The following is a 25906-nucleotide window of genomic DNA, read 5'->3' on the forward strand; positions in this document are numbered from 1 at the left end:
GCTCCATCTCCCACTCTCTCCAGGTGGATGCAAGGTGTGCGGGAATGGGGTCGTCCCAGCCCTGGTCCTTGTCCCACAATGCTCGTACAATCATTTTTGCCCTGGTGGTGTACGGTAGAATACATCCTAGCGGGTCATATTGTCGGGCGAGTGTTGTGTACACACTCCGTCTGGTGGTCGGCGCCGCCGCCGCCCTTCCCTGCTCCGTAGTCAGGGGCTTGTGTCTGTAGTGAAGCGAATCTGTTTTGAATCGCCACACCAATCCCAGGGTCATCTCCTGGGCTTCTCCCGGGATTGTAGCCATCCAGGTCTCGCTGCTGGCTGCCTTGTCCTCGGAGGAGAGGCTGCGCAGTACTTGCGGATCGTTGCTGGCCCACTGCCTGAGATCAAAGCCGCCTTTGATCAATGAGGCGCGGAGTTTAATCAGGAGAGCCTCGGCTTCTTCTTGGGTTGAAAGGCTTTGTAGACAGTTGTCTACGTAGAAGCTGTTCTTTACGCTGTGTCGGACCTCTTCGTCCGCTGCTGGGTCCTCTGCTACATGTTTCTGTAGTGCAAATGTAGCACAGCAGGGGCTGCACGTCGTTCCGAAGGGGAGGACTTCCCATTGGTAGATGGCTGGGTGCTCATCTCCTGGCTTCTCTCTCCATAGGAACCGTAACAGGGGCTTGTCCGCCTCTACTAATCTCACCTGCAGGAACATTCCTTTAATGTCCCCGCTGATGGCCACCTTTTCCTGGCGGAAGCGGAGTAGAACGCCGAGTAGGGAGGGGCCGAGTGTGGGACCGGGCAGTAACTCTTTATTTAGATTTTGGGATCCGATCTGGTAGCTGCAGTTAAATACTATGCGGTCTTTACCGTTGTGATGGACCTTGTGGTGGGGCACGTACCACGATTCAGTGGTCTGGTCAGCCTCTTTAATGTCCATCTTTGTGACGTGTCCCGCTGTGATGAGCTTCTCAATCTCAGCGCGGTATACACTCTCTTGGGCGGGGTTCTTGGCTAAGCGCCGCTCCGTGTTCAGCAGGTACCGTTCTGTGGCGTCTGTCTTGGCGTGGAAAGTAGGCATTCCTTCTCGCCGCAGGAGTGGCGTGGCGTATCTCAACACGCCGTTGACCGGGACTCTCTTGGTCCCTGTCTCGAGGAGGTGAATGGCGTAAATGTCATCTTTAGAGCGAATGTCTTTCTTTCCGTTCTTAAAGGGCATTTGTTCCAAGGTCCATAGCCGCTCTACGTGTTGCAGGAGTGCGGTTTCTCCCTCTGTGACTCGGGAGTGGAGACATCTAGTGGCTGTACTTCGGTTGAGAGATTTGGCGAGCGGGCCTTGGAGAGTCCATCCCAAACGGGTCTCGACTGCTGCAGGACAGCCTCGGGGTCCGGTATGAACCCGGTCTATCGGGACAATGAGGTCTGCATGGTCGGAGCCTATCAACAGGGTCGGCATAGCATCGTCTATGAGCGGGATCGGTAACTTGCGCAGATGTGCATATTTCTCCATCAGCTTGGCGACGGGGTATGTGTACCGCGACAGTCCTATTTCTTGGCTGGTGAAAGCGTCTGCAATCTGGTACCGTCGCTCAGGCTGGCCGCTTGCTGCGATAGAGAATGAGACATTCTCGCCCTTTATCGTCTTCAAATCTCGTCTTATTGTCCGAATTGTCATTTGGGTTTCGCTTCCCCGCAGCCCTAGCTGGGCCGCAGCGGAGGCGAGCAGCAGGGTCTTCTCTGACCCGTCATCGAGGACGGCGTAAGTGTCCAGGACTTTATTCTGGTAGCTTAGTGTCACACGCACTACTTTTAGGAGTACTCGGGCTCCACTGCTGCTGGCGGGATCGATGTACATGACGCTCGCTTTGCGGCTGGATGGTGCAGGTGAAGGGCGCCGTCTGTTACTGTCGTGAAGTATGTCCAGGTGGGCTCCATCGCACTTGGTGCACCTTTTCTTTAAGCGGCATTCGGCTGCCATGTGTGAGCGCGCACAGCGAAAACAGCGCTTGTTGGACTTTATCCATTGACCTGCTTCCTCCGCGTTCAGCTTGGGGAAGGAGTCACATTGCGCTAGCCAGTGTTCTTTCTCACAGTAGGGGCACACTATCTTCCACTTCTCCGTTCTGGAGGGGGTACTGTGGCTCCTGCTGCTCGGTACTGACTCCGATTGGTGCATCACAGTCACCGATCTTCTTCCATCATTTAGTCGTCTGGTTCCTTCTCTGGAGCCAGGGGTGCTCCGTCCGAATGTATCTAGCCGTAGGCTGCTGACTTCTCTCGCCAGGAAGTCTGCTAGATCGAGGAGGTTCGGTTCGGGGCCATTCGGGTCTCTGTGGTCCCTCTGCCGCCTAAAGCGCTCCTGACGAGCGGGCGGCAGCTTCTCTAGAATCCTTTCCACATTTGAGTTGGGTAAAGTTCATGCCTCCCCTTCTCTCTTTGCGCTCCCAACATCCCTACCAGGGACTGCACTCTGATGGACAGGTCGTCCAGTGCTCGATTGTCTATTGCTGGGGGTAAGCGGTCGATGTGTCGGATCTCCTGGATCACGTAATCCCATATGCGCCCATACCTCTGGTCCAATGCTACCAGCGCTGCTGTGTATGGGGTGGTGGAAGTCGCGTAGGCGAGCGCTATATTATGTGCGCGGGGTACCTTTAAGTGCTTCAGTAGGATGGCGTATTTGTGGCGTTCATCCAATACATCCACCAACATAGTCTCCAGACACATGCGGAGTTCTGTATACTGGGCCCGGTTCTCTTGGGTGAAGTCGGGTACCATAGGCGTGCCAATGTATGACGCTGACTGTGGATACATCGGCGAGCGTTGGGGGAGAGGCCTCCTAGGCGAGTCTCCTCCCGCTCCTTGGTATGGGCTGGTACCGGCAGTGTACCATGGCCCGCTTGTCCAGGTGCTGTTCCTCGGTGCGGGTCGTGCGTCGTGCTCACCCGTGTATAGAGTCGGGGGTCTGTAGCGCAGCTCCGCGGGAGTATAGCCTGGGCTGTACCGGACCTCCTGGTCCGGTAGAGTACTGTGCTGTCTTCGGGCGTGGTTCTCCTCCTCTTCCTCTTCGTCTTCAGTTGGGTCATCCAGTGCTTGTAGTCTCTGGTTTAGCCTCTCCACAGGATATGCTGCTCCTTCCCGGTTGCTAGGTCTCGCTTGGACCGGTGGGGGGAGGTGGTCTGTGGGGGGTATAGACCTCGTCTGTTGGTCAAGTTCAGGGTTGTTTACTCGGCTAGGGGATGCCGCCCTGGAGGTGTGTCTAGACGAGTTCCTGGAGCCTCTGGCGGAGGGAGAGGGTGTTGTCCGTCTGATCAGCTGTTCTATTAGTTGCGACTGCTGTCTGTCGCGCGCTGCATCCCGTTGAGCACCGGCTCGTTCTCGGGCCACATTCTCTTCCATCTGAATGCGTCTTATTTCTAGACGTATCTGCTCGTGTTCGCTTCGCTGCTGGATCTGCAGTCGGTCGCGTTCAGCAGCGGCGTTCAGGCTGATGAGGAAGGCCTGCTGTAGGGTCCTCTCTGCCTCGCTGGGAGAAGGCGGTTGTATAGGGGAGCCTTCCCTCGGGGTACTCCTTGCGGAGCCTTGGAGCTCTATCTCCACGGTGCTCTCCCCGTCTTCTTCCGTGCCGAGTTCTCTCTCGGTAGCGTTGTATTCCTCCCGGGACTCATCGGGGACTACTTCTTCAGTACTGGCGGGGTGTGAAGTCATGTCTGGTTCCCACTGGTCCCCACCGTGAACTTGGTCAGTTACATTAGAGCCCGTAGGGGCCTCTATGGTCGGGGTAGTCTGGGCGTTGGGGTTAGACATACTTTTACTTTCTAGTTTTACCGCGTTTACTGTTAGTAGAAGACTAGGTTGTTGACTGACAGCGTAAGCCTCTAAGTACTGAGGGAGCCGTCGTTCGCGCTGCGGGCGTTGGTTAGGAGGATCGTTTCGTGGAGTGTTCATCATAGGCCATTTCAATATTAATAACACTATATTAATATTACACTGATTACCCTCCGGCTCGAAGGACCAATTGTAACTGAGGGGTACAATTCCCTGACTGTATTACTAGATATGATACTTACTACCACTACCTTTGTACTTAATATTCGGCCACCCAGTACACGGCATAAATATATTATCATAAACACTCTCACGTAGATGAAACGGATCCAACACAAATGTACGAAGTCGAAGTATGCGTTTATTACTACACAGCAATGGTGTGTAGAGCAAGCACTTAATCACTTAATTACATTTATGAATTGAAATAGTATGCACTTTTATGGCAAAGAGTATTCGTCGGTATATCAATAGAGAATGTCCAATCTCTGATGGCGCAGGTGGTAAATATACGACCTGGAATAGTTAAGGAATAACAGCAATGGTACTTTAATGATTATAGGCTGGATACACTAGGGGGGGTTAATCCGGTCGCTTGTAAGCCGACAGGAGTAGGAAGGGGGGGGGGTAGAATCCGGCTGCCTCGTCCGGCCAAGGGTATCCCAGGTGAACCCACTGTAGTGCCGTTCAATGCGCCGGCGATCCTTGGACCACAGATGAAAGCAGGTGGACTCTTTGTGGGCCGGCTCTCTCCGGTCCACGGGGGAGAGACGTGAAGCGACCTCGTCTTGCAGAGCGTCTCCTCACCTTGCGTCCTCTCCAGGGGGGGGGGTTCCAACACACGGCAGTGTCGGGGGTCTTTATCCATGGAATAATCAAAGTATACAAAGCATAATCCGTGCCTGGGAAGGCGGGCTGTCGTCGGTAGAATAATCCGGTATACAGGTCCACTCGCTCGTCGGCTCTGGGGCTCCTCGGGTGCAGCTTCACATGGGGTCAACCACCCTGGGTAAGCAGCCAGTTCTCTGCCCGAAACGATGGGGTACTGACTACGGTAGTATTCTCACCGCACGAAGCACTATATATTAACAGACTATTATTAGCTTAATAGACTACGTCCAACTCGACGATATAGTGCCAAATATGACTATTCAAATATTAATATACACGATGTCTCAATACCGATGGTAGGCGAACTTGGCCTTACTCCCACACGTGGCGTCGCGGGGAGGCTTTACGTCTGTGACTCTATTGGAGGGTAAGAAACTGGACTGAAAAGAAAGTCCTACTTTAGTAGCGCAGTATATATACGCACTATGAACAAATAGTCCCATTAGTGGTGCGGTAGCCAGATTCCTACGCGGAACTAGGACTTGTTCGTACATGTGGAGCGGTACGTTTGAACTGGGTCTGAGGGGTATGGCAGCCTGGCACCAAGGTCTCGACCAATAGTAGAATGGAGACTATTATGGGATGTTCAGTAGGCTAGAATGGATATTCAATGCATATTGTACAAGGAATATACAAGGGATATCAGGGAATATTAGAGAATATACAAATACAATTAAATATATATATATAAATAAATATATATATTCGGTTTAATCTGGCCCTTCACAACACATGTGCTATACGTATAAAGTATAAAAAATTGGAAATAACTTTTTTTCTTAGTCTGGTTTGTTCATACAGAATACTGAAAAAAATAAGAGAAATTAAGATCAATCAAGAGTTTTTTTTTTTTTCAATGGTCAACTGTTCTGGAATGTACTTGAAAGTACTGTGTTTTACTTTTACCTCGAAAGTGCTTGAGTTTACAAAAGGTCCTTTGCGCTATATATATATTATTCCTAAAATTGCTGCACTTTGTTAAAAATTGCATTGATCTGTTGGTCTGTGTAGTAGCTAATACAGGATTTTGCTGCTTAAACGTATGTATAATCATTGATTCACTCGTATACCTAAATCCATTTGAATTGAAACATTTAGCTTTTCGCATCAAATATTGATATGCGATTAAAATGTGATTAATTTCGATTAATTAACTATAAAGTCTCAAATTAATTCGATAAAACCTTTTAATCGAGTCCCACCACTAATTTGTATACATTGCATGTTTATTAATTGTTGAAACTTTTGACTACAGGCCAACATTAATATTTTTTTTGCAGTATCCACAGCATCTCTAAACGACAAGCAATATGCAGCGGGAGGCTGTAAAACATGTACAAATGTTCGGATTGCGATACATTTCACAGGAGAGCAAACTGAGACTGGTAAGAATACACCCTGGGCTTCCGGTCTTGGAAAAACACATGTATTATTGTTTATGCAAAGGATTTACGATCGCCCATTGTCTGCTATTGTAGCCCAGTGAGAGCATGAAGGGAAACTGTAGCTAGCTCAATACTGGACAAACCAGTGACATGATGGTTTCTATGTAGGGTTGTGTTACCTTTTTTAGGTACTTTAGTCTCTAAAAATGTAATCTACCTACCTCAGTAAAAAAAAATAAAAAAAATCCAAACTCTTACATTTAATTTTTTGCATTACCGAAATGTGGCACCGGTGGATCTCACGTGAATCGGTACTTGGTAGTACTGACGTGATGCGGTCGATAACCTTAAAAGTACCGGCTTCGGTACCCATCCCTATTTCTATGTGTCAGCTACATGGTAGAGATAGCAATGTTATCCTTTAAGAACCTTTGACACACAAAACAGATTGAAGTAGAGTTACAACTTGGAATACCGGTACAGCCAATTCTAACCCTAAGACCAGGGACGCAGTGGTAATATCAGAAGTGGTTTAGTTGTACTCCGTTTAAATGACAGCACGCGCATAAATGTTCCCTCGCGTGAATGATTATTATGCATAAACAGAAGGAAACATGTTTGTATAGGACATTACTAGTTTTAGTTTAGTTTTTGTAAATATTGCCTTGAAATAGAGAAGCTGAAAAAGGTAGCAGGATGTAGCCTTCGATATATAAAGAAATTATATTGTCAACAGATATGGTCGAAAAACAAACAATGTTTTAAATGTAATTGTAGATACACTATTGTAGTTACAATTTCTTTAATTTAATTAACTTAAACTAGAAAAGTAAATACAAACTAAATTAACAATGTAACTTACAGTTTACAGAAGGACAGTTTCCTTCTGAAGCACAACTTAAGAAATGTCTCATCCTTCCAGTCGGGACCATTTGTCACATAGTGAGAGCTCCACAGCTCAAGCAAACCCCCACCATTTGGTACAGGGCTTGTATTTTGGTTGTGCTCTTCTCGTTCTTTGTTATGCTATTGCTCTGCTATTGTTATGCAAATACAAGTAGTCAGCAGAGTACCGGTACTTGGCGCACGGCGCGACGAGTCGAGTGAAAGTTGTGAACACATTTTTGTGTGCATGCGCGTGCTTCTGCTCAGAAAAGTGGTGGAACGGCGTGGTACCGTGTGGCATGAGCACTGCACCCCTGCCTAAGACCAAGTTAGATCTAACCCTTCTGTCACACTTTCCACTCAAAGTCTTGTCTTGAGAGAGAGAGAGAGAGAGAGAGAGAGAGAGAGAGAGAGAGAGAGAGAGAGAGAGAGAGAGAGAGAGAGACAGATTGATAATATATTATCCTCCTTAGAGGAAATTTGTTTCCACAGCCTGTACACACACAAGAACAATTAAGCAACCAACACAAAACATAGCCACAAGGAAGGAACACAATATTAACATACAGTAAGAACATAAAATGTTATTGCTACAGTTTGTTGAGGGCAGTGAGGGCAGAAGGCACGAAGCTCTTACTGCAGCATGCTTTTTTTTCTTTTTTTTTTTACAGATCTGAGATCTGTATCTGCAGCCAGATTGGAGTAGACTGAAGAGTGAGTGTGTATCTGGGTAATGGTGAGCTACAGTACAGTGACTGAAGAGTGAGTGTGTATCTGGGTACTGGTGAGCTACAGTACAGTGACTGAAGAGTGAGTGTGTATCTGGGTACTGGTGTGCTGCTACAGTACAGTGACTGAAGAGTGAGTGTGTATCTGGGTACTGGTGTGCTACTACAGTACAGTGACTGAAGAGTGAGTGGGTATCTGGGTACTGGTGTGCTGCTACAGTACAGTGACTGAAGAGTGAGTGGGTATCTGGGTACTGGTGTGCTGCTACAGTACAGTGACTGAAGAGTGAGTGTGTATCTGGGTACTGGTGTGCTGCTATAGTACAGTGACTGAAGAGTGAGTGTGTATCTGGGTACTGGTGTGCTGCTACAGTACAGTGACTGAAGAGTGAGTGTGTATCTGGGTACTGGTGTGCTGCTACAGTACAGTGACTGAAGAGTGAGTGTGTATCTGGGTACTGGTGTGCTACTACAGTACAGTGACTGAAGAGTGAGTGTGTATCTGGGTACTGGTGTGCTACTACAGTACAGTGACTGAAGAGTGAGTGTGTATCTGGGTACTGGTGTGCTACTACAGTACAGTGACTGAAGAGTGAGTGTGTATCTGGGTACTGGTGTGCTACTACAGTATAGTGACTGAAGAGTGAGTGTGTATCTGGGTACTGGTGTGCTGCTACAGTACAGTGACTGAAGAGTGAGTGTGTATCTGGGTACTGGTGTGCTGCTACAGTACAGTGACTGAAGAGTGAGTGTGTATCTGGGTACTGGTGTGCTACTACAGTACAGTGACTGAAGAGTGAGTGTGTATCTGGGTACTGGTGTGCTGCTACAGTACAGTGACTGAAGAGTGAGTGTGTATCTGGGTACTGGTGTGCTACTACAGTACAGTGACTGAAGAGTGAGTGTGTATCTGGGTACTGGTGTGCTGCTACAGTACAGTGACTGAAGAGTGAGTGTGTATCTGGGTACTGGTGTGCTACTACAGTACAGTGACTGAAGAGTGAGTGTGTATCTGGGTACTGGTGTGCTGCTACAGTACAGTGACTGAAGAGTGAGTGTGTATCTGGGTACTGGTGTGCTACTACAGTACAGTGACTGAAGAGTGAGTGTGTATCTGGGTACTGGTGTGCTACTACAGTACAGTGACTGAAGAGTGAGTGTGTATCTGGGTACTGGTGTGCTACTACAGTACAGTGACTGAAGAGTGAGTGTGTATCTGGGTACTGGTGTGCTACTACAGTACAGTGACTGAAGAGTGAGTGTGTATCTGGGTACTGGTGTGCTACTACAGTATAGTGACTGAAGAGTGAGTGTGTATCTGGGTACTGGTGTGCTGCTACAGTACAGTGACTGAAGAGTGAGTGTGTATCTGGGTACTGGTGTGCTGCTACAGTACAGTGACTGAAGAGTGAGTGTGTATCTGGGTACTGGTGTGCTACTACAGTATAGTGACTGAAGAGTGAGTGTGTATCTGGGTACTGGTGTGCTGCTACAGTACAGTGACTGAAGAGTGAGTGTGTATCTGGGTACTGGTGTGCTGCTACAGTACAGTGACTGAAGAGTGAGTGTGTATCTGGGTACTGGTGTGCTACAGTACAGTGACTGAAGAGTGAGTGTGTATCTGGGTACTGGTGTGCTACTACAGTACAGTGACTGAAGAGTGAGTGTGTATCTGGGTACTGGTGTGCTACTACAGTACAGTGACTGAAGAGTGAGTGTGTATCTGGGTACTGGTGTGCTGCTACAGTACAGTGACTGAAGAGTGAGTGTGTATCTGGGTACTGGTGTGCTACTACAGTACAGTGACTGAAGAGTGAGTGTGTATCTGGGTACTGGTGTGCTGCTACAGTACAGTGACTGAAGAGTGAGTGTGTATCTGGGTACTGGTGTGCTACTACAGTACAGTGACTGAAGAGTGAGTGTGTATCTGGGTACTGGTGTGCTACTACAGTACAGTGACTGAAGAGTGAGTGTGTATCTGGGTACTGGTGTGCTACTACAGTACAGTGACTGAAGAGTGAGTGTGTATCTGGGTACTGGTGTGCTACTACAGTACAGTGACTGAAGAGTGAGTGTGTATCTGGGTACTGGTGTGCTACTACAGTACAGTGACTGAAGAGTGAGTGGGTATCTGGGTACTGGTGTGCTACTACAGTACAGTGACTGAAGAGTGAGTGTGTATCTGGGTACTGGTGTGCTGCTACAGTACAGTGACTGAAGAGTGAGTGTGTATCTGGGTACTGGTGTGCTGCTACAGTACAGTGACTGAAGAGTGAGTGTGTATCTGGGTACTGGTGTGCTGCTACAGTACAGTGACTGAAGAGTGAGTGTGTATCTGGGTACTGGTGTGCTACTACAGTACAGTGACTGAAGAGTGAGTGTGTATCTGGGTACTGGTGTGCTACTACAGTACAGTGACTGAAGAGTGAGTGTGTATCTGGGTACTGGTGTGCTACTACAGTACAGTGACTGAAGAGTGAGTGTGTATCTGGGTACTGGTGTGCTACTACAGTACAGTGACTGAAGAGTGAGTGTGTATCTGGGTACTGGTGTGCTACTACAGTACAGTGACTGAAGAGTGAGTGTGTATCTGGGTACTGGTGTGCTACTACAGTACAGTGACTGAAGAGTGAGTGTGTATCTGGGTACTGGTGTGCTGCTACAGTACAGTGACTGAAGAGTGAGTGTGTATCTGGGTACTGGTGTGCTACTACAGTACAGTGACTGAAGAGTGAGTGTGTATCTGGGTACTGGTGTGCTACTACAGTACAGTGACTGAAGAGTGAGTGTGTATCTGGGTACTGGTGTGCTACTACAGTACAGTGACTGAAGAGTGAGTGTGTATCTGGGTACTGGTGTGCTACTACAGTACAGTGACTGAAGAGTGAGTGTGTATCTGGGTACTGGTGTGCTACTACAGTACAGTGACTGAAGAGTGAGTGGGTATCTGGGTACTGGTGTGCTACTACAGTACAGTGACTGAAGAGTGAGTGTGTATCTGGGTACTGGTGTGCTACTACAGTACAGTGACTGAAGAGTGAGTGTGTATCTGGGTACTGGTGTGCTGCTACAGTACAGTGACTGAAGAGTGAGTGTGTATCTGGGTACTGGTGTGCTACTACAGTACAGTGACTGAAGAGTGAGTGTGTATCTGGGTACTGGTGTGCTACTACAGTATAGTGACTGAAGAGTGAGTGTGTATCTGGGTACTGGTGTGCTGCTACAGTACAGTGACTGAAGAGTGAGTGTGTATCTGGGTACTGGTGTGCTACTACAGTACAGTGACTGAAGAGTGAGTGTGTATCTGGGTACTGGTGTGCTACTACAGTATAGTGACTGAAGAGTGAGTGTGTATCTGGGTACTGGTGTGCTGCTACAGTACAGTGACTGAAGAGTGAGTGTGTATCTGGGTACTGGTGTGCTACAGTACAGTGACTGAAGAGTGAGTGTGTATCTGGGTACTGGTGTGCACTGCTACTACAGTACAGTGACTGAAGAGTGAGTGTGTATCTGGGTACTGGTGTGCTACTACAGTACAGTGACTGAAGAGTGAGTGTGTATCTGGGTACTGGTGTGCTACTACAGTACAGTGACTGAAGAGTGAGTGTGTATCTGGGTACTGGTGTGCTGCTACAGTACAGTGACTGAAGAGTGAGTGTGTATCTGGGTACTGGTGTGCTACTACAGTACAGTGACTGAAGAGTGAGTGGGTATCTGGGTATTTAAATTTTTTATTTATTTATCCTTTATTTATCCAGGAATGTCCCATTGAGATACAAGATCTCTTCTTCCAGGGAGTCCTGACCAACACGGCACACAACAAGTTTCAACATAAAACAGGGCATTTAAACAAAAAACATACAATTCAAATATAAACACAGAAGGTCATTTGTGCAGTGGCAAGGAGCATAATCACATCAGCAATAGCATCAGGTAAAACGGTTACATGTTTCATGAAGGGCTGATCGTAGCATACCTTTAAAAGCATTCACAGTAGGAAGTGCCTCTAGACAAAGTTTTACTTGCAGCGTATTCCATAAAAAGGGAGCATAGTGGGAGAATGCAGCTTCACCGAGCTCTGACTGCATCAAAGGAACATTTAAAAGCATCCCATATGCTGCTCGTCTGGTATTAAAAAAGCAAGTATAAAAGGACACTCGTGTGCTACAGTACAGTGACTGCTTTGAATGTACTGGCCGTGGGAGACCAATGGTTCTGGAGGTGGTGGTGTGTGTGACGACTGTGAGGAGCTTGTTCCTGGTGGAGACAGTGAGTCTGGTGGAGGAGCATGTGGAACAGTAGAGGAGTGACATCCCGTTCCCTGTGTTGAAAACGCTGGGATGTCGCTGCTGGCTTGAACAGACAAGAGCCCCTTTTAAACGGAGATCCCACAATATTGCCGTAAAGATTATACCGGCTTTTTTTTGTCTTTTTCTTTTTTTACACGGAACCAAAAAAAGCCAGCATAATGCCGCCCTGTGTGTGATTTTAGATGGCATGCTGGCATTCCGGAATCAGAATCTGAACGGCAAGGCGGAATAACGGTGCAACGTTCCCGCCTCGACCAGGCTGTGTGAAGGGGCTGAGTGTACGGACACATGATTATGCAGCAGGACTATTTTGGACGTCAATTCTGAGTGCATTCCCTCATGGGATCCAAACAGTTCCTTTTCATTACGGACTGTGTGTGTGTGTGTGTGTGTGCGTGTGCGTGTGTGTGTGCGTGTGTGTGTGTGAACAGCAGTTGCGGGGACAGAACGTGGGCGTTGATGGTATTACTGTGCTGGAGAAGGATCCCCTGAGCACGACTACATCAGCGCTCCACCCAAACTAACCAGCGCACAGTAAGAGGCCAACCAGGCTAGAGAGAAGACACCATGTCATTATGTGTATGTAATGTATTTATCAGGACTGCATGAATAAGGTGAAAGAGTGCGATTGCAATTATTGTGGACAATATTGTGATTGCGATATAATAAATAAATGAGTCAACTTGCTTGGTTATCAAGGACAATGCAGAGATTACTGAGAGTTTTGAAATGTGTCAACTCAAAAATACAAACTTAACAACATGCTATTTTTTAATATCAAATAAATAAATTAGGGCAGAACCCGGCGATACGGCCTCTAAATGATATCGCAATATTCTTTGGCTCTATCACGATATTTTGACATTTCCTCTAAAGCACTTAAAAATACTTGATTTAACCCTTTACAGTCACGCCAATATGATGATTATAATAGTCCCTGCAACATATGTTTGCATTAAACCATGAAGATGCTTTCAAAAATAATTAAATGAAAGGTAGTCTACTGACACACTAATATTTTTTTATTAAATAATTAACATCTAAGACAATTTATATAAAAACTCTTGGGTGCCTAAGACTTTTGCACAATACTGTGTTTTCTATCCACTTTAGCCAAAACACACATATATATACACACTAGTACTGTGAGAAAATAATACTCAGCAATGTTATAACATCCTACTGGTAAACGTACATGTAACACTGTAAAGGTGTGTGTGCATCATGTGTATTAAATATATATTTACTTTTTAATAGCATGAAACATTATGAACATCTCTTATGCCGCTTTTCCACTGCATGGTACCTACTCGACTGCACTCGCTGTTGGTACCTGCTACTTCGTTAGTTTTCCACTGCAGGTAGTATTATTTTTTAAGTTTAAATATCAACATTATCTGGCCATTCTCAGTAAATAAATACTATCAAACTCCTCTGACCTCATCTGGTCTGCCAAAAGACCAGAGATGGGATGCGCACGTTAGGGGTATAACGATTCGACCACACAATGATTCGATTCGATTAAGATTCTTCAGGCAACGATTCAATGCATCATGAAATCTCTTCATTTGACCACGATTCGATGGGATACATTTTCGATCAGTTAATTCCCCCAAAAAATATTAATACACAAATGTGGCTGGGGGAACTGATCACTCAGCATGATTGATTGATTGAGTGAAAACTTTATTAACAGATTGCAGAATGGGTACAATACAGTACAGCTCAATACAAACAACTGCTAAGAGGATGAAAACCAGAAAAATACTTCCGTCTTGTTTACATCGGGGTCCTCCATGAATGGACTATAGGTCAATAAAAACAATACACCAAGCTTTAAGTTAACAGGATATTTTATTCCCAAAACGTGCCAGATTTTAGATTTCAGACATTTTATGTATTAAGTGATTAATGCCTACTGTGGCAAAGTTGTAGCCAACAACTAGGCCTAACAAAAAAGGCAGTGACATTGAACTACTGCTACAAAAGTAACAGTCACTTAACTTTAGCTTTTGCCCCTTTTGTGCATACAATGCCTATGTTTTGGCTAGTGTTGCTCTTCTAGAAAAATAATCCTTTCAGGGTTGCCTATTGAAATACTGTACACCTCCAGTACAGAAACATTGTTTATGAGTTTGCATGTCAGGTAGACCATTGATTGACAGTCGATTCTGCCAATTACGTCACACCGCTTGCACCCACCTCTGCTGTTCTTACCAACAATCGGAAGCGCTTATTTGCCTTTTTACTTCCGGAGAGTCCGCCATTCCTCTACTCGAGACTTTTCCGAGACAGTAACGTTAAGTTAATTTAACTTATTCTAGTCTTATCAATAGCAATATATAGGGATGCACCGAATGGGAAATTCTTGGCCGAAACCGATACCAAAAATAAGAAACAGTTGGCCGAAAACCGAATGCCGAAAATGATGAATATAAATATATATATAATGTTTTTTTTTTCTTTTTTTTTAGCTACCTGATTATAGCAAAATACATGATTATGGCAAAACTTAACTTAAATAATATTAATAATCACTTATGGGCCCATAAAACATTTATTCAGCACTTTTGAATGCATACATTAATTCCAGACTGACTGCTGAAAGATTGTACAATTTAAACATTTTCTCTTTGCATACAACAAAATGTGCATTAAAGTCAAGTACTGTTGTATTTACTACATCTCCCGTGACTCTTAGCGGGGGATGACGTAGCTTACGAGAGACGAGTGAAAGAGGAATAGACCACTGCACTCCCGCGTCATATGGAGCTCGTGAGGAGGAGGAGGGGGAGGGGGAAAGAGCGCGGGGGGATGCAATTAATGAATGTTGATTAGTTACTTTAATAAACATTCATTCACGCGCTCCCTTCCCCCCTTCCAGCCCCCCCCCCCGCTCTCTCCCATGAGCTCAAATACCGGAAGTGTTGCTGTGGTCTATGGAAGCGTTGTTAGCTAGCTTAACGCTAACGTTAGTTAAAAGGGTTTTTAACCGCAACGGGCATATAGTAATGGCGAGGATATAAAGCATTTATTGGATGCGTTGCTCGCGGAGTTTACATAGAAACAGAGCGACTCCCAAGAGGAGTTAGTCATCACAGGCTGTAGAACGCAGGAAGAGCTGCTCACGTTACACGTTGCGCATGCTATGTCTGTAGTCGCATTTTGATTACGTCATCACAACAACACGTTATTTGACATTCTGTGATATATTTTCGGTGATAAAACCCTTTCGGCCGAAAGCCGAAAGTACATTTTTAACCATTTTCGGCCGCCGAATATTCAGTGCATCCCTTATATATGTAATGTTAATGCCACAAAACAAATGCCTTTGTTAATCATAACGTTGATGCAGTAGCGTATGTCGTTGTGTTGGCTGTAACGGACATGAGAATAACATAACACTGCACACATTGAAATTGCGATTCTAACATTTTCAAATCGATGCAGTTGAATAGTCACCTTAGGATCGATGCATTGTTACACCCCTAGCACGCGTACACACACACACAAAGGGATAATGGCTTATAGCAGACTTAATGATTTTAGAATATTTCAGATAATGAAATTAAATGTTTATATCATCAACTATCCAGTTAGTATTTATAGTGTAACGTTTGGCTACTTGAAATCATTGAACATAGAGAGAGAGAGAGCGAGAGAGCCAGCCCGCCCCCGTGATGTATTAGGTTTGAGTTTGAGCGTCTTGGTTGCCGTAGTTGAGTGATGTCACAGTCACACTAGAAAATCAATGTTGGAACCTGGAGGAGCCCGATGCATGAAGCGATATAACTTATAGAAACGAACAGCCAATACATGTGAAGTTATCTTTGAACCTCTGTTGTCAAGCCTAGTCAATATAACCCCCCCCCCCCCCCTTTCCTCACTAATGGAACTGGTGTTGTGGAGTCACTCCGCTGTGAGCGTTTCCAGGGTTAGCGGCTAACGGCTAATGTTAGTTAGCTTAGCTTAGTTAGCGGCTAACTTAGTTAACTTAGCAGCTAACGTTAGCTGTTTTACACAATATGGAAGGAATGGCGAGGATGCCAAGCATGTTACACATTGGACCCGTTGCTCACGTCAATTCAATTAAATTGCATGTCATTGAAGGTCCGCGCTGGTCTGTGTCTATAATGAAATGAGAGGAAAGCGCTGCGCTAAAGCAAATCTCATCTCAGCCGCGGCTGCTTAGAAACTGACATGACAACATATACTCAATGTTCACAATATAGTAATTGACTAAATCTCATGTAGAACAAGCCGCGATACATCGAGTATACTCGATATATCGCCCACCCCTAAAATAGGGCTGTCAATATTAACACGTCAATTGTTTTGATACATTTTTAAATCTTAACAATTAATCACGTTATTCTTTTTGACCCCAACAGCCTCCCATAGTTACTTTTCCGGGTGGCTGGTGACATGTTTGTTTACATTACTGAATCATATGAACCACAGAGAAAATAGTACAGTCACCAGACATCCCCCGAATGTCTTATTTCATAATCCGAAGTTTCCGAATGGACATTTGGATTAAACCAAGTTGTATGCAGTGATGAACGGTATTTCCAAGCAAAACACTATTTACTTAACGTTACACAAGTTGCGCTACACATGATTAACTTGCAAACAATAGATAGCAGTGTTTATGAGAAGGATGAGTCTGCCAACAAAGATGTTGTTTCAATAAATGGATTCACAAAATGGATTACCATTCAAACGTTATTGAAGACTCCTGTGACAGTAAGTACGTATGATTACTTTTCCTAACCATTTTGCGACAGCAGAATTTGCTACGTTGTGTGCACAAATATAACGGCTCTTTAACGGCTCAGATTTAGACATTTAATGCGAGAAATGTTATGCTTTCACTGGCATGCATTCAGCATATACACCAGGGTTTCCGTTAGAATTTCTTTTTGCAGGTCTGAGTGTTCGGTAGATTTCAATCTACCGGACAAATGGGATAAATTCCGGTCAGAGTTTATTGAGCTTAAAAACAATTGATAGGCCTATATAAAGAATGACATCATCAAGGCATTTATAATATTTTAACTTAAAACTAGGCTACTTTTGCGTATATACAGTCATTAATATATTCCAAATAAAATAAGTCCCTCGAGACTTCGTGCTGCTGCCGACTTGAGGTGTCGGTGGGCAGTCTGCCCGACATTAATAAACAGCAGTCTGTTATAATCACATTTTTATGAGCTAACGAATTCCGTTATATTGGACATTTGTATTAATTATATCAAGCGAAGAACTGAGAAATTTGGCAGAGAGAGACGGCAACATTATCGTGGGTTTGCGTGATGACTCCACCTCCCAACCACTTGGTGCTGGTCATAATGTCCTGTGAAAATAATTCCCTCTAAGCACAATTTGATTATTTGAATTGTATTAAAATAGGCTAAAATTAAATAGCCTATGCGATGAACGAAACAATCATTACATTTGTTTCATCGTTGCTTCACCAAGCAGCCGGTCTAGACATCGCTGTTGTCAGCGCGAGCTGGCTGCTGCTAGATTTACGTGAAGCATGGAGCTGCAGACACACAGAGCAGCTGTGTTTTTAGGTCCGGTCCGGTCTGGGCTCAGCAGCGCCCCCCACCCAACAGCTGAATTGCCAATGGCTGAATTGGAGTACTGCATTCTGTGGGTCTGCAGATGGATGCTTCTCACAAGTCTAGCAGCAGCCAGCTCGCGCTGACAACAGCGATGTCATTATTAGACCGGCTGCTTGGTGAAGCAACGATGAAACAAATGTAATGATTGTTTCGTTCATCGCATAGGCTATTTAATTTTAGTCTATTTTAATACAATTCAAATAATCTAATTGTGCTTAGAGGGAATTATTTTCACCGGACATTATGACCGGAGAGATTAAATATGTTGGACTTCAACAGATTTTGCCGGTCAAATACCGGTAATTACCGGCTAACGGAAACGCTGATATACACATTTATTTAATACAATTGCAGCCCGACAGTGATTGCAATTGCGTTTAGATTAATCATAACTAACCCTTACCTTAACACTTTGAGTGCCAGCCACCGCATAATTTGTTATTTCATGCCAACCGTTGAGTGCCAGCCGACGAGATATGCCGTTTGTAATCGTTATTTTTTTTATTAGCGATTTCCATTCATATTTCATCAATCTAGCCTCACGTTACCAGTGGGGATCTGTCTGAACTCGCCCCCTATCGTCTGCCCGATGGTAATGCACGCATTGGAATGGACTCAATGAAAATGGATGAGAAAAGAAAAATCCGGAATCCACATTTTTCTTCTCAAGCAAGTAACCCGAGCCGATCGGACTCATTGTGGACCATCAGAACAGCGTGGAATATATATTTCCAGTACCCAGCGTTGGATCAATAAACGCGATCGATATTTGGAATGGCGATCAGGAATTGGAATAATCTTTTTGGAGAACGTCTGATCTGAGGTAAGGAATCTATTTGACCAGTATTGGGATAATCAGAGCTATTTTCACCTACATATCAGCGTGTGCCATATGTGTGTATGTGTGTGTGTGTGTGCGCGCGCGCGCGATCAGGAAGTAAGATAATCGATTTTTCAGCCCGCTTCTATAGCGTGCATAAGTACACATACTGTATACTATCGATAATCTAGCGTTTATTTGAAAACTATTCATAAATAGGCCGAAAAATGACAACGCGTTTTGTGTATTCCAGTAAAGGGCGATTATCACAGAATCTTCTGAAATCTTCTGCAAGTTTCAAGAAACAAGCGTTTTTCAAAATGGTATAAAACGGAAATGAACCGATTAAAAAAACAATCCGTTTCAACAATGTTGACTGCAAACAAGTCATTGATAAGCGACGGCCATATTAGACACATAGCCATAATTTAAGATATAGTTTATGCGTTCGCAAATATGAGAGCTCTATCATTGAAGTGGGTGGCGGCATTCAAGGGGGTAAATAGGAAACGGAGGCCGGCACTGAAAGTGTTAAAAGGAACATGCAAACATAATGGGAAATTTGCTTACAGTCTTCTCAAGAGACAGACAAGAAGATAGATACCGGATACCCTCCCCACTCCTCCAGTAGCAAGTATCATGGAGAGGCATCCTATTGGACCCTAGGACCTAGACGTGTCCCCCAGGGCTCACTCCCTGGACTCTACATCAAATCACTGGGTACCATTATCACTTCTCATACCACTACTATGCCGATGACACTCAACTCTTCCTCTCCTCCCTCATAGACCCAAGTTTCTGAACAGATCCCAGCATACCCGTCTGACATTTCCGCCTAGATGATGACCAACCACCTCAAACTGAACCTGAGCAATACGGCGCTACTTCACTTGCCAGCTGAATCCTCCCCACTGACCGATCTTTCTGTAGCCATGGCTCCATCCCCAACCACCAAGAACCTAGGTGTAGTCCTTGATGACCGGCTGAACGTCTCTGCTCACATCACCACAACATGCAGATTCCTCCTGAGCAACGTGAGAAGGATCCGCCTTTTCCTGACAAACAGTCATGTCTCGCCTTGACTATTGCAGTGCACTGCGAGCTGGTTTACAGAACGCAGTGGCACGCCTGATCTCCAATCTACCAAAGTTTATCGTAGGAATCAGCCCTCATGTAGTATACCGTTGGCTCCAGAAATTCATTGGCAACAAAGGTGGTCAATCATCTTCGCCATCAGTGGTGAATGGTCTGTTCAGGACCCGGCCAAACTGGACATGGTTACTTTGTCAAATGACGCTCATCGGATGTTTAGTCTTGTAACTCGAGACTGGAAGCACGCAATAGTGCCGCGCGTGACGTTAACAGGTTAATAAGAATAAATTAAAAACAAACCTCACTGTCTGTTATTATTATGTACTATGCTACTATGTCTATACTACTATATACTATGTTATTATACCTATACTACTATGCTAATATTATACTATGCTATTATACCTATACTACTATCTACTATGCTAATATGTCTATACTACTATGCACTCATAGTGTAGCACTCAAGCTTGACATTGCTAGATGAACAATACCACTTACCCTTAGTGGTAGAGGTGCACCCCTCCTGCTGAATTGTTGTCGCTTTGGATAATAAGATGATCAGCTAAATGACTAAATGTAAATGTGTAAGTTGGCCAACGCCTAGGCTAGCCGCTTCTCACCCGCTTCCATTCATTGTGCCAAGTTATGCTAGCGTGCAGCCGGATAGCTTTCTACTGAACACACAGAGAGGATATTGGTATCCATCTTCCTGTCTGACTCTGGAGAAGTCGGTAGAGGAATTTCCCATAATGTTGGCGTGTTCCTTTAACCTCAATAAGAAAGTCCAGACCACTAACCCGAAAATGACCCACTTTTAAAAAATTAAGACCAGCCAAAATGTCATCACTTCCCTAGAAAGTATCTAGGGAACTCCAGATGCTCCTCGTAAGTACACAGTAACGCACGTGTGTGCACACACACACACACACACACACATTTAGAATATTTTATTTATGTCCACATAAAAACAAGGTTTAAAGGACACAAATATTAACAGTGCACTTGTACATTGTGGGATTATTCGGATACAATCGTGCCACAGTGGCAATCAAAGTTACAGACTCACACAGATGATGAACCTGACAATCAACACACAGCTCATGGGTACAGATAGCATCGTCTTCTCCAAATTGCCCAGTTGCCAATAATTGCTGACACTGAGCAATATTTAGCTAATTGTTTGGCTCTTCTCTTCGGAAGACCGGCCAACTGAAGGCCTCTAACACCCAACTTATGGACATGACCCAGGCTTCCAAATATGAAGACTAAAAGTTTACAGTTGTAGCCGAGTTGTGAAATGGTATGGTCTAACAGTTGATATTTTAACATTTTGGTTGTAAATGCTTCCTCTAGACTGTAGTCAAACGTGCAACCAACTTCCAGGATGAGATCCTCTCCGTTATTCTCATTAACAATAACAACATCGGGGGTGTTTGCTGAAATGTCAGAGAACAGTGAATTGTCCCTACACAGATTGAGCATATAATGGCTTCACACTGGTGTGTTTATACAGCTTATATGTTGCAGGTGACCCGAATGTGGAACTGACACTGTCTGCAATCAGGTTCACGATCCTATCATGCCTACAAATGTAGAGCCCTTTGTATGCATGACAGCCATTGAGTATGTGAGACATGGTTTCTGTTGTCTGTTCGTGACCATGGTGTATGCAGTGTGGGCTATGACTGCCAGGGAACCAGATGGAAAGGTTGAGCATTGATGGTAAAACCTGTAGCCTAGCTTTTAAAGTAAAAATGATGATGCTCTCATCAATAGCTACATTTTTAAAAACTGCGTGCGAGACAGAGTGGTCAGCGGCAGGGAGACAAGCAAGCTTCCCTTGCAGTTTAAGCTCAGTCCAGTGTTGACGTTGGCGTTGTTGTTGTGCCGACATGAGATGGCCACGGGCATTGGTAAGTGGCAGTTCATGCCACGTTCCACAGATGTCAATGGTGGCCTTCACGGAGATGGTAGGGTCAGAGATGATCTCCTCAGAAACACTAACAGTGTCTGAGTCCGGCCCCACCCACTCCAGGGCCACGTTGGACCAGCCGCATAGGTCATTCAGGTCTGGCCAGTCAGACCACACCCCGAATCCGGGGGCGCGGCTGTCCAGCTTTCCACTAGCTTTCTTCTTGTAACCCAGGAAGTTTGGATCAGACCCGCACGCCAGGGGGAGCTAGCGTCTCTGCAGGTCTAAGAACAGAGAGGCTCTGGCCTGCTCTCTGACGTGCTGGTCGGCACTGTTCAGCATGTTGAGAAGATGACTGAGTCTCGTGGCAGTGTACTGTACGTCCATTCAAAGTTGGGAACACCCAGACCGCCCCTCCGCATGGTATGGAATATGATGTCCCGTGTTGAGTGAGTGTTCAGTCCAGTCCATTGTCTCACCATCTGTACGGTTTTATTGTTCATCTCACAGAGAAATTTGCGAGGAATATGTACATTTGAGAATAGGTGCTGAACTTTGACCAGGGCTATTTGTCTGACTGCTTCAAGCTTCATGATGAGTGGCAGGGGCGATGAATCAATTAAATCTAATCTGGTTGAGTAATCAGAGATAATTTCACTCACTTGTTGTTCCCATTCACCTGCCACATTAAATTTATGACCCAGATAGGTATATGTTTCATGACGTGCGTAGACTCTCAGTGGCTTGTTATCGACTGTAAATGTGGGAATTATATCTGATTTTGCCCGGTACCAGCGGTTTCCCCCGCTCCGCCTCTCATAGAATACAGCACATTTTGCATATTTGACCTCTAATCCAGACCACTCTAGGAAGGAGTCGGTTCTGGAGAGCATGGTGTTTATGACAGCCTCCTGTCTGGAGGCTATTATTACATCATCTGCATACCCCTGGACGGGGTTAGGGGAAATTACATTAGGGGGAGCGCAACTACAAAGCCATTTTAACCATGAGTTGATAGCGAGTACAAAGTTGACTGCACTCCATGGACAGCCTGTCTTTATACCTACTTGGAGTGGGATTGGGTCTGTGAGCTGTTTGCCACAAATCACCTGTATGTATGAACCAGAGTAAACATCCCTAACAATGTCAATGAAAACCTGGGGTAGATGTATTTCCTCAAGGGCTGTCAGCATGACATTGTGTGCTAGGGTTCCAAAAGCATCACGGAAATCCAGAAACACTGAATAAAATTTACTGGACTCGTGTTTGAAATCATCAATGCCTGTTTTGAGACAGAACACATGCTCATTCATGCCCTGCCTGTTGATATAGGCCTTTTGTTTGGGAGACAGTATGTTTTCATCCACGAGCCAAGGCAAGACACGGTCAAGGATACATTTCATAAATACCTTGTAGATGGTAGGAAGAAGTGAAATGTCTCTCCAGGTTGATGGGTTGTCCGGGATATTGTCCTTTTTGGGAATTCTGTGGACGAGAGCACCCTTCCATGACTCAGGCACTCTTTTGTTCTCCAGGCAGGCATTAAAGATTGATGTTAGGATACCTGGCTGCGTGGCTTTGAGTGACTCATAAGTGACACCGTCCATGTCACTCGATTTATTGTTAGGGAGAGCGCGCAGCACTGTCTCCACCTCCTCCTGCGTAAAATGCGCGGTGTTTGGGGAACAGACTGGCTCCGTGGGGGATAGTGTGTGATGCCATGGTGGTAACGGGAGAGGGTCGCCAATGCGCATTTCTCCCTGACATTTCTGCTGATAAGACTGCACTTGCTCGCAGTTACTGGGGCACGGAGGGGGGCTGGGATATTCACTGTTGTTTAACACAATCTGAATGGCTTTAGAACGTTTGTGTTGCCAGAGGTAGGACAGCTTGTTTCGGCTCACCTTCCTCCTCCGTTGGTCGCCTCCCGCTGATGTTAATGACGGCTGCACTGTCTCTCGGATAAATCGCAATTGTGATTCAATCCAAGTGGTGACTAGTGCGGGTGTTAGTGCGTCTGGAAGTGATTCTTTCATCGGGAACTTTTTCAGAACCCGAGCGACGTATTTCAGAAGAGGGTATCCGAGTGGGCGTCCCCAGTGATTTACCGCTGTAAAAGCTCCATTCCTGAAGAATACTCCGTTCAAGGAGGGTAAATAGTCGGATCCAAACTCCAGGGTCTCCCGATGAAGCGTAGTGGTGTTTCTCGTCACGCCTCACGGTGTTCCGAATCTAGGCTTTTCCTGAAGGCTCTCTCGCGAGCTTGAAATTCAGACCACCGCTGCTCATCCAAGGGCTGGGCTGCGTCAGAGAAGTCCGTGTGGGGCGGCAGCTCCAGGCCCGACAGGTGGATTGGCGTCGGGTCATGGGGAATCCATTGTTGTTGATAGATTCTCCCACTTTGGAGCGCTCGCTTGTAGGCAACTTTGATCGCCGAGACCAGACACATAGTCCAGAACAATCTCCACAAGTACATGTTGCACATTACTACGTTAACGGCGGCAGTTACGACGGGTGTTTGCTCAGGTGTTAAGAATGGTGCGTGCACACCCCCCCCCCCCCAAAAGAATATGGTTATGTGCTGGGAGAAGATGCTGGGGTGTGAGACATCTCTTACGTTGCTACGTCTTCACAGAAGGAGACAACCTCCAGGTTCTGGCCATCTTTGTCCTCCAGGGCAGTGTACCGGGCCAGTCCTCTCACACTGTCCTTGTCCTGTAGGGACAGACAAAGACACACAACATTAACACACACACACACACACAGTCAGTGAACTAGGGAATGTAACGTATTACATTACGTGTTGTTCAGAGAGATGGGGGCGGTATGAGAGAGAGATAGAGAGATAATCTATAATCTTTTGTTTGTTTCCACAGCCTGTACAACATAGTGTTGTAAAAAATATCGAAAAATCAATACATATCGATTCTGAATATTTAAAGCGGTTTCAATACTCATTTCCCGAAATATCGATATTTAATTATTCATAAATCTTTTTTTTTGTATAAGGAAGTTGCATTGTTCATTTCAATACCTGTAATAGTACAGTAGTCCACACACACACACACACGTGCATTCAGTTAAGTCGGAATATGACTGTAATACATACAGTTTGTCAGGTACATGCAACACAGATTACAGTGTTGACATCTGTCTGCTTGAGAAAATACCATGTTCTGCAATAAAAATGATTGAAGTGAGATGAACAGTTATTTTTAAATGTGTGATCTAAAGATAAACAAAGGGTTTTAAAAGTGTTATACCGTAGTTATCTTCTCTTAGTACCAGAGAGAAGCTGAGGAGAATCAACCAGCAACAAAAGCTAAATTTATTAAAAAAAAAAAAAAAAATTACATTTTAAGATTGAACCTTTTTCCCTGTGGTATCGAAAATGGTATCGAATATCGATACTTTTCAAGGTATCGTATCGAAGTTCGAAATTCCAGTATCGTGACAACACTAGTACAACATCAATCTAACAAAGCAAGACAAAAAATACAGTAAGGAACACAATACAGTCACAAGAACACAAGTCCATTACGTCTATTAATGTTATTGCTACAGTTTGTTGAAGGCAGTGATCTTACTGTAGCGTATGTATGTGTATGTATGTTACATCAGAGAGAGAGAGAAAATACAAATCTATAAATCAAATAATCGTTAGTTTTTTACCTAACGATTTAGTTGATTTTTATTTTTATGCTTTTCCCCCCCTCCATGCTGAAAAAGTTATTTTCTGAAACATGATGTGAATATTATCTCTGGTAAGCAGCGTCATATTGATATGAATATTATCTCTGGTAAGCAGCGTCATATTGTTATGAATATTATCTCTGGTAAGCAGCGTCATATTGATATGAATATTATCTTTGGTAAGAAGCGTCATATTGATATGAATATTATCTCTGGTAAGCAGCGTCATATTGATATGAATATTATCTCTGGTAAGCAGCGTCATATTGATATGAATATTATCTTTGGTAAGCAGCGTAATATTGATATGAATATTATCTCTGGTAAGCAGCGTCATATTGATATGAATATTATCTTTGGTAAGTAGCGTCATATTGATATGAATATTATCTCTGGTAAGCAGCATCATATTGATATGAATATTATCTTTGGTAAGCACCAGATTTAAAGAGGGCATTCTGCATGACTGCACGTGGGAAACACAATTTTGTAAATTAAAAACAAAAAAAAGGAGTCCAGTCGACTATGAATGTCTGTAGTTGTGGGCAGCAGCCTTAGTACAGAGAATACTTGTGGATTTTTTCATTTTCATTTATAGTTTATTTATACAGGAAAGGGTAAAAAGACATTTCACAATGTACATTTAAACTGGCCTGTTTAACTGTTTTTCAGCAGGTTCCTGTTCTGCAGCACATGATACAAAATACAAAACAAAATAGGCAGTTGCACTACATACAATCATAT

The 25906-nt window shown here is 44.7% G+C and overlaps 1 protein-coding gene across 1 annotated transcript in view; it reads right to left on the bottom strand.

The window, feature by feature from the left end:
• Positions 1 to 25906, bottom strand: part of pik3c2a (phosphatidylinositol-4-phosphate 3-kinase, catalytic subunit type 2 alpha) — a 227092-nt gene that overhangs the window by 131413 nt on the left and 69773 nt on the right. Inside the window, 1 exon segment of the mRNA XM_084315562.1 lies at positions 24087 to 24184. Coding sequence (XP_084171688.1) covers positions 24087 to 24184 — 98 coding nt within the window.

Source organism: Notolepis coatsorum (assembly GCF_963971535.1).
Source record: "Notolepis coatsorum genome assembly, chromosome: 6".
NCBI lineage: Eukaryota > Metazoa > Chordata > Actinopteri > Aulopiformes > Paralepididae > Notolepis > Notolepis coatsorum.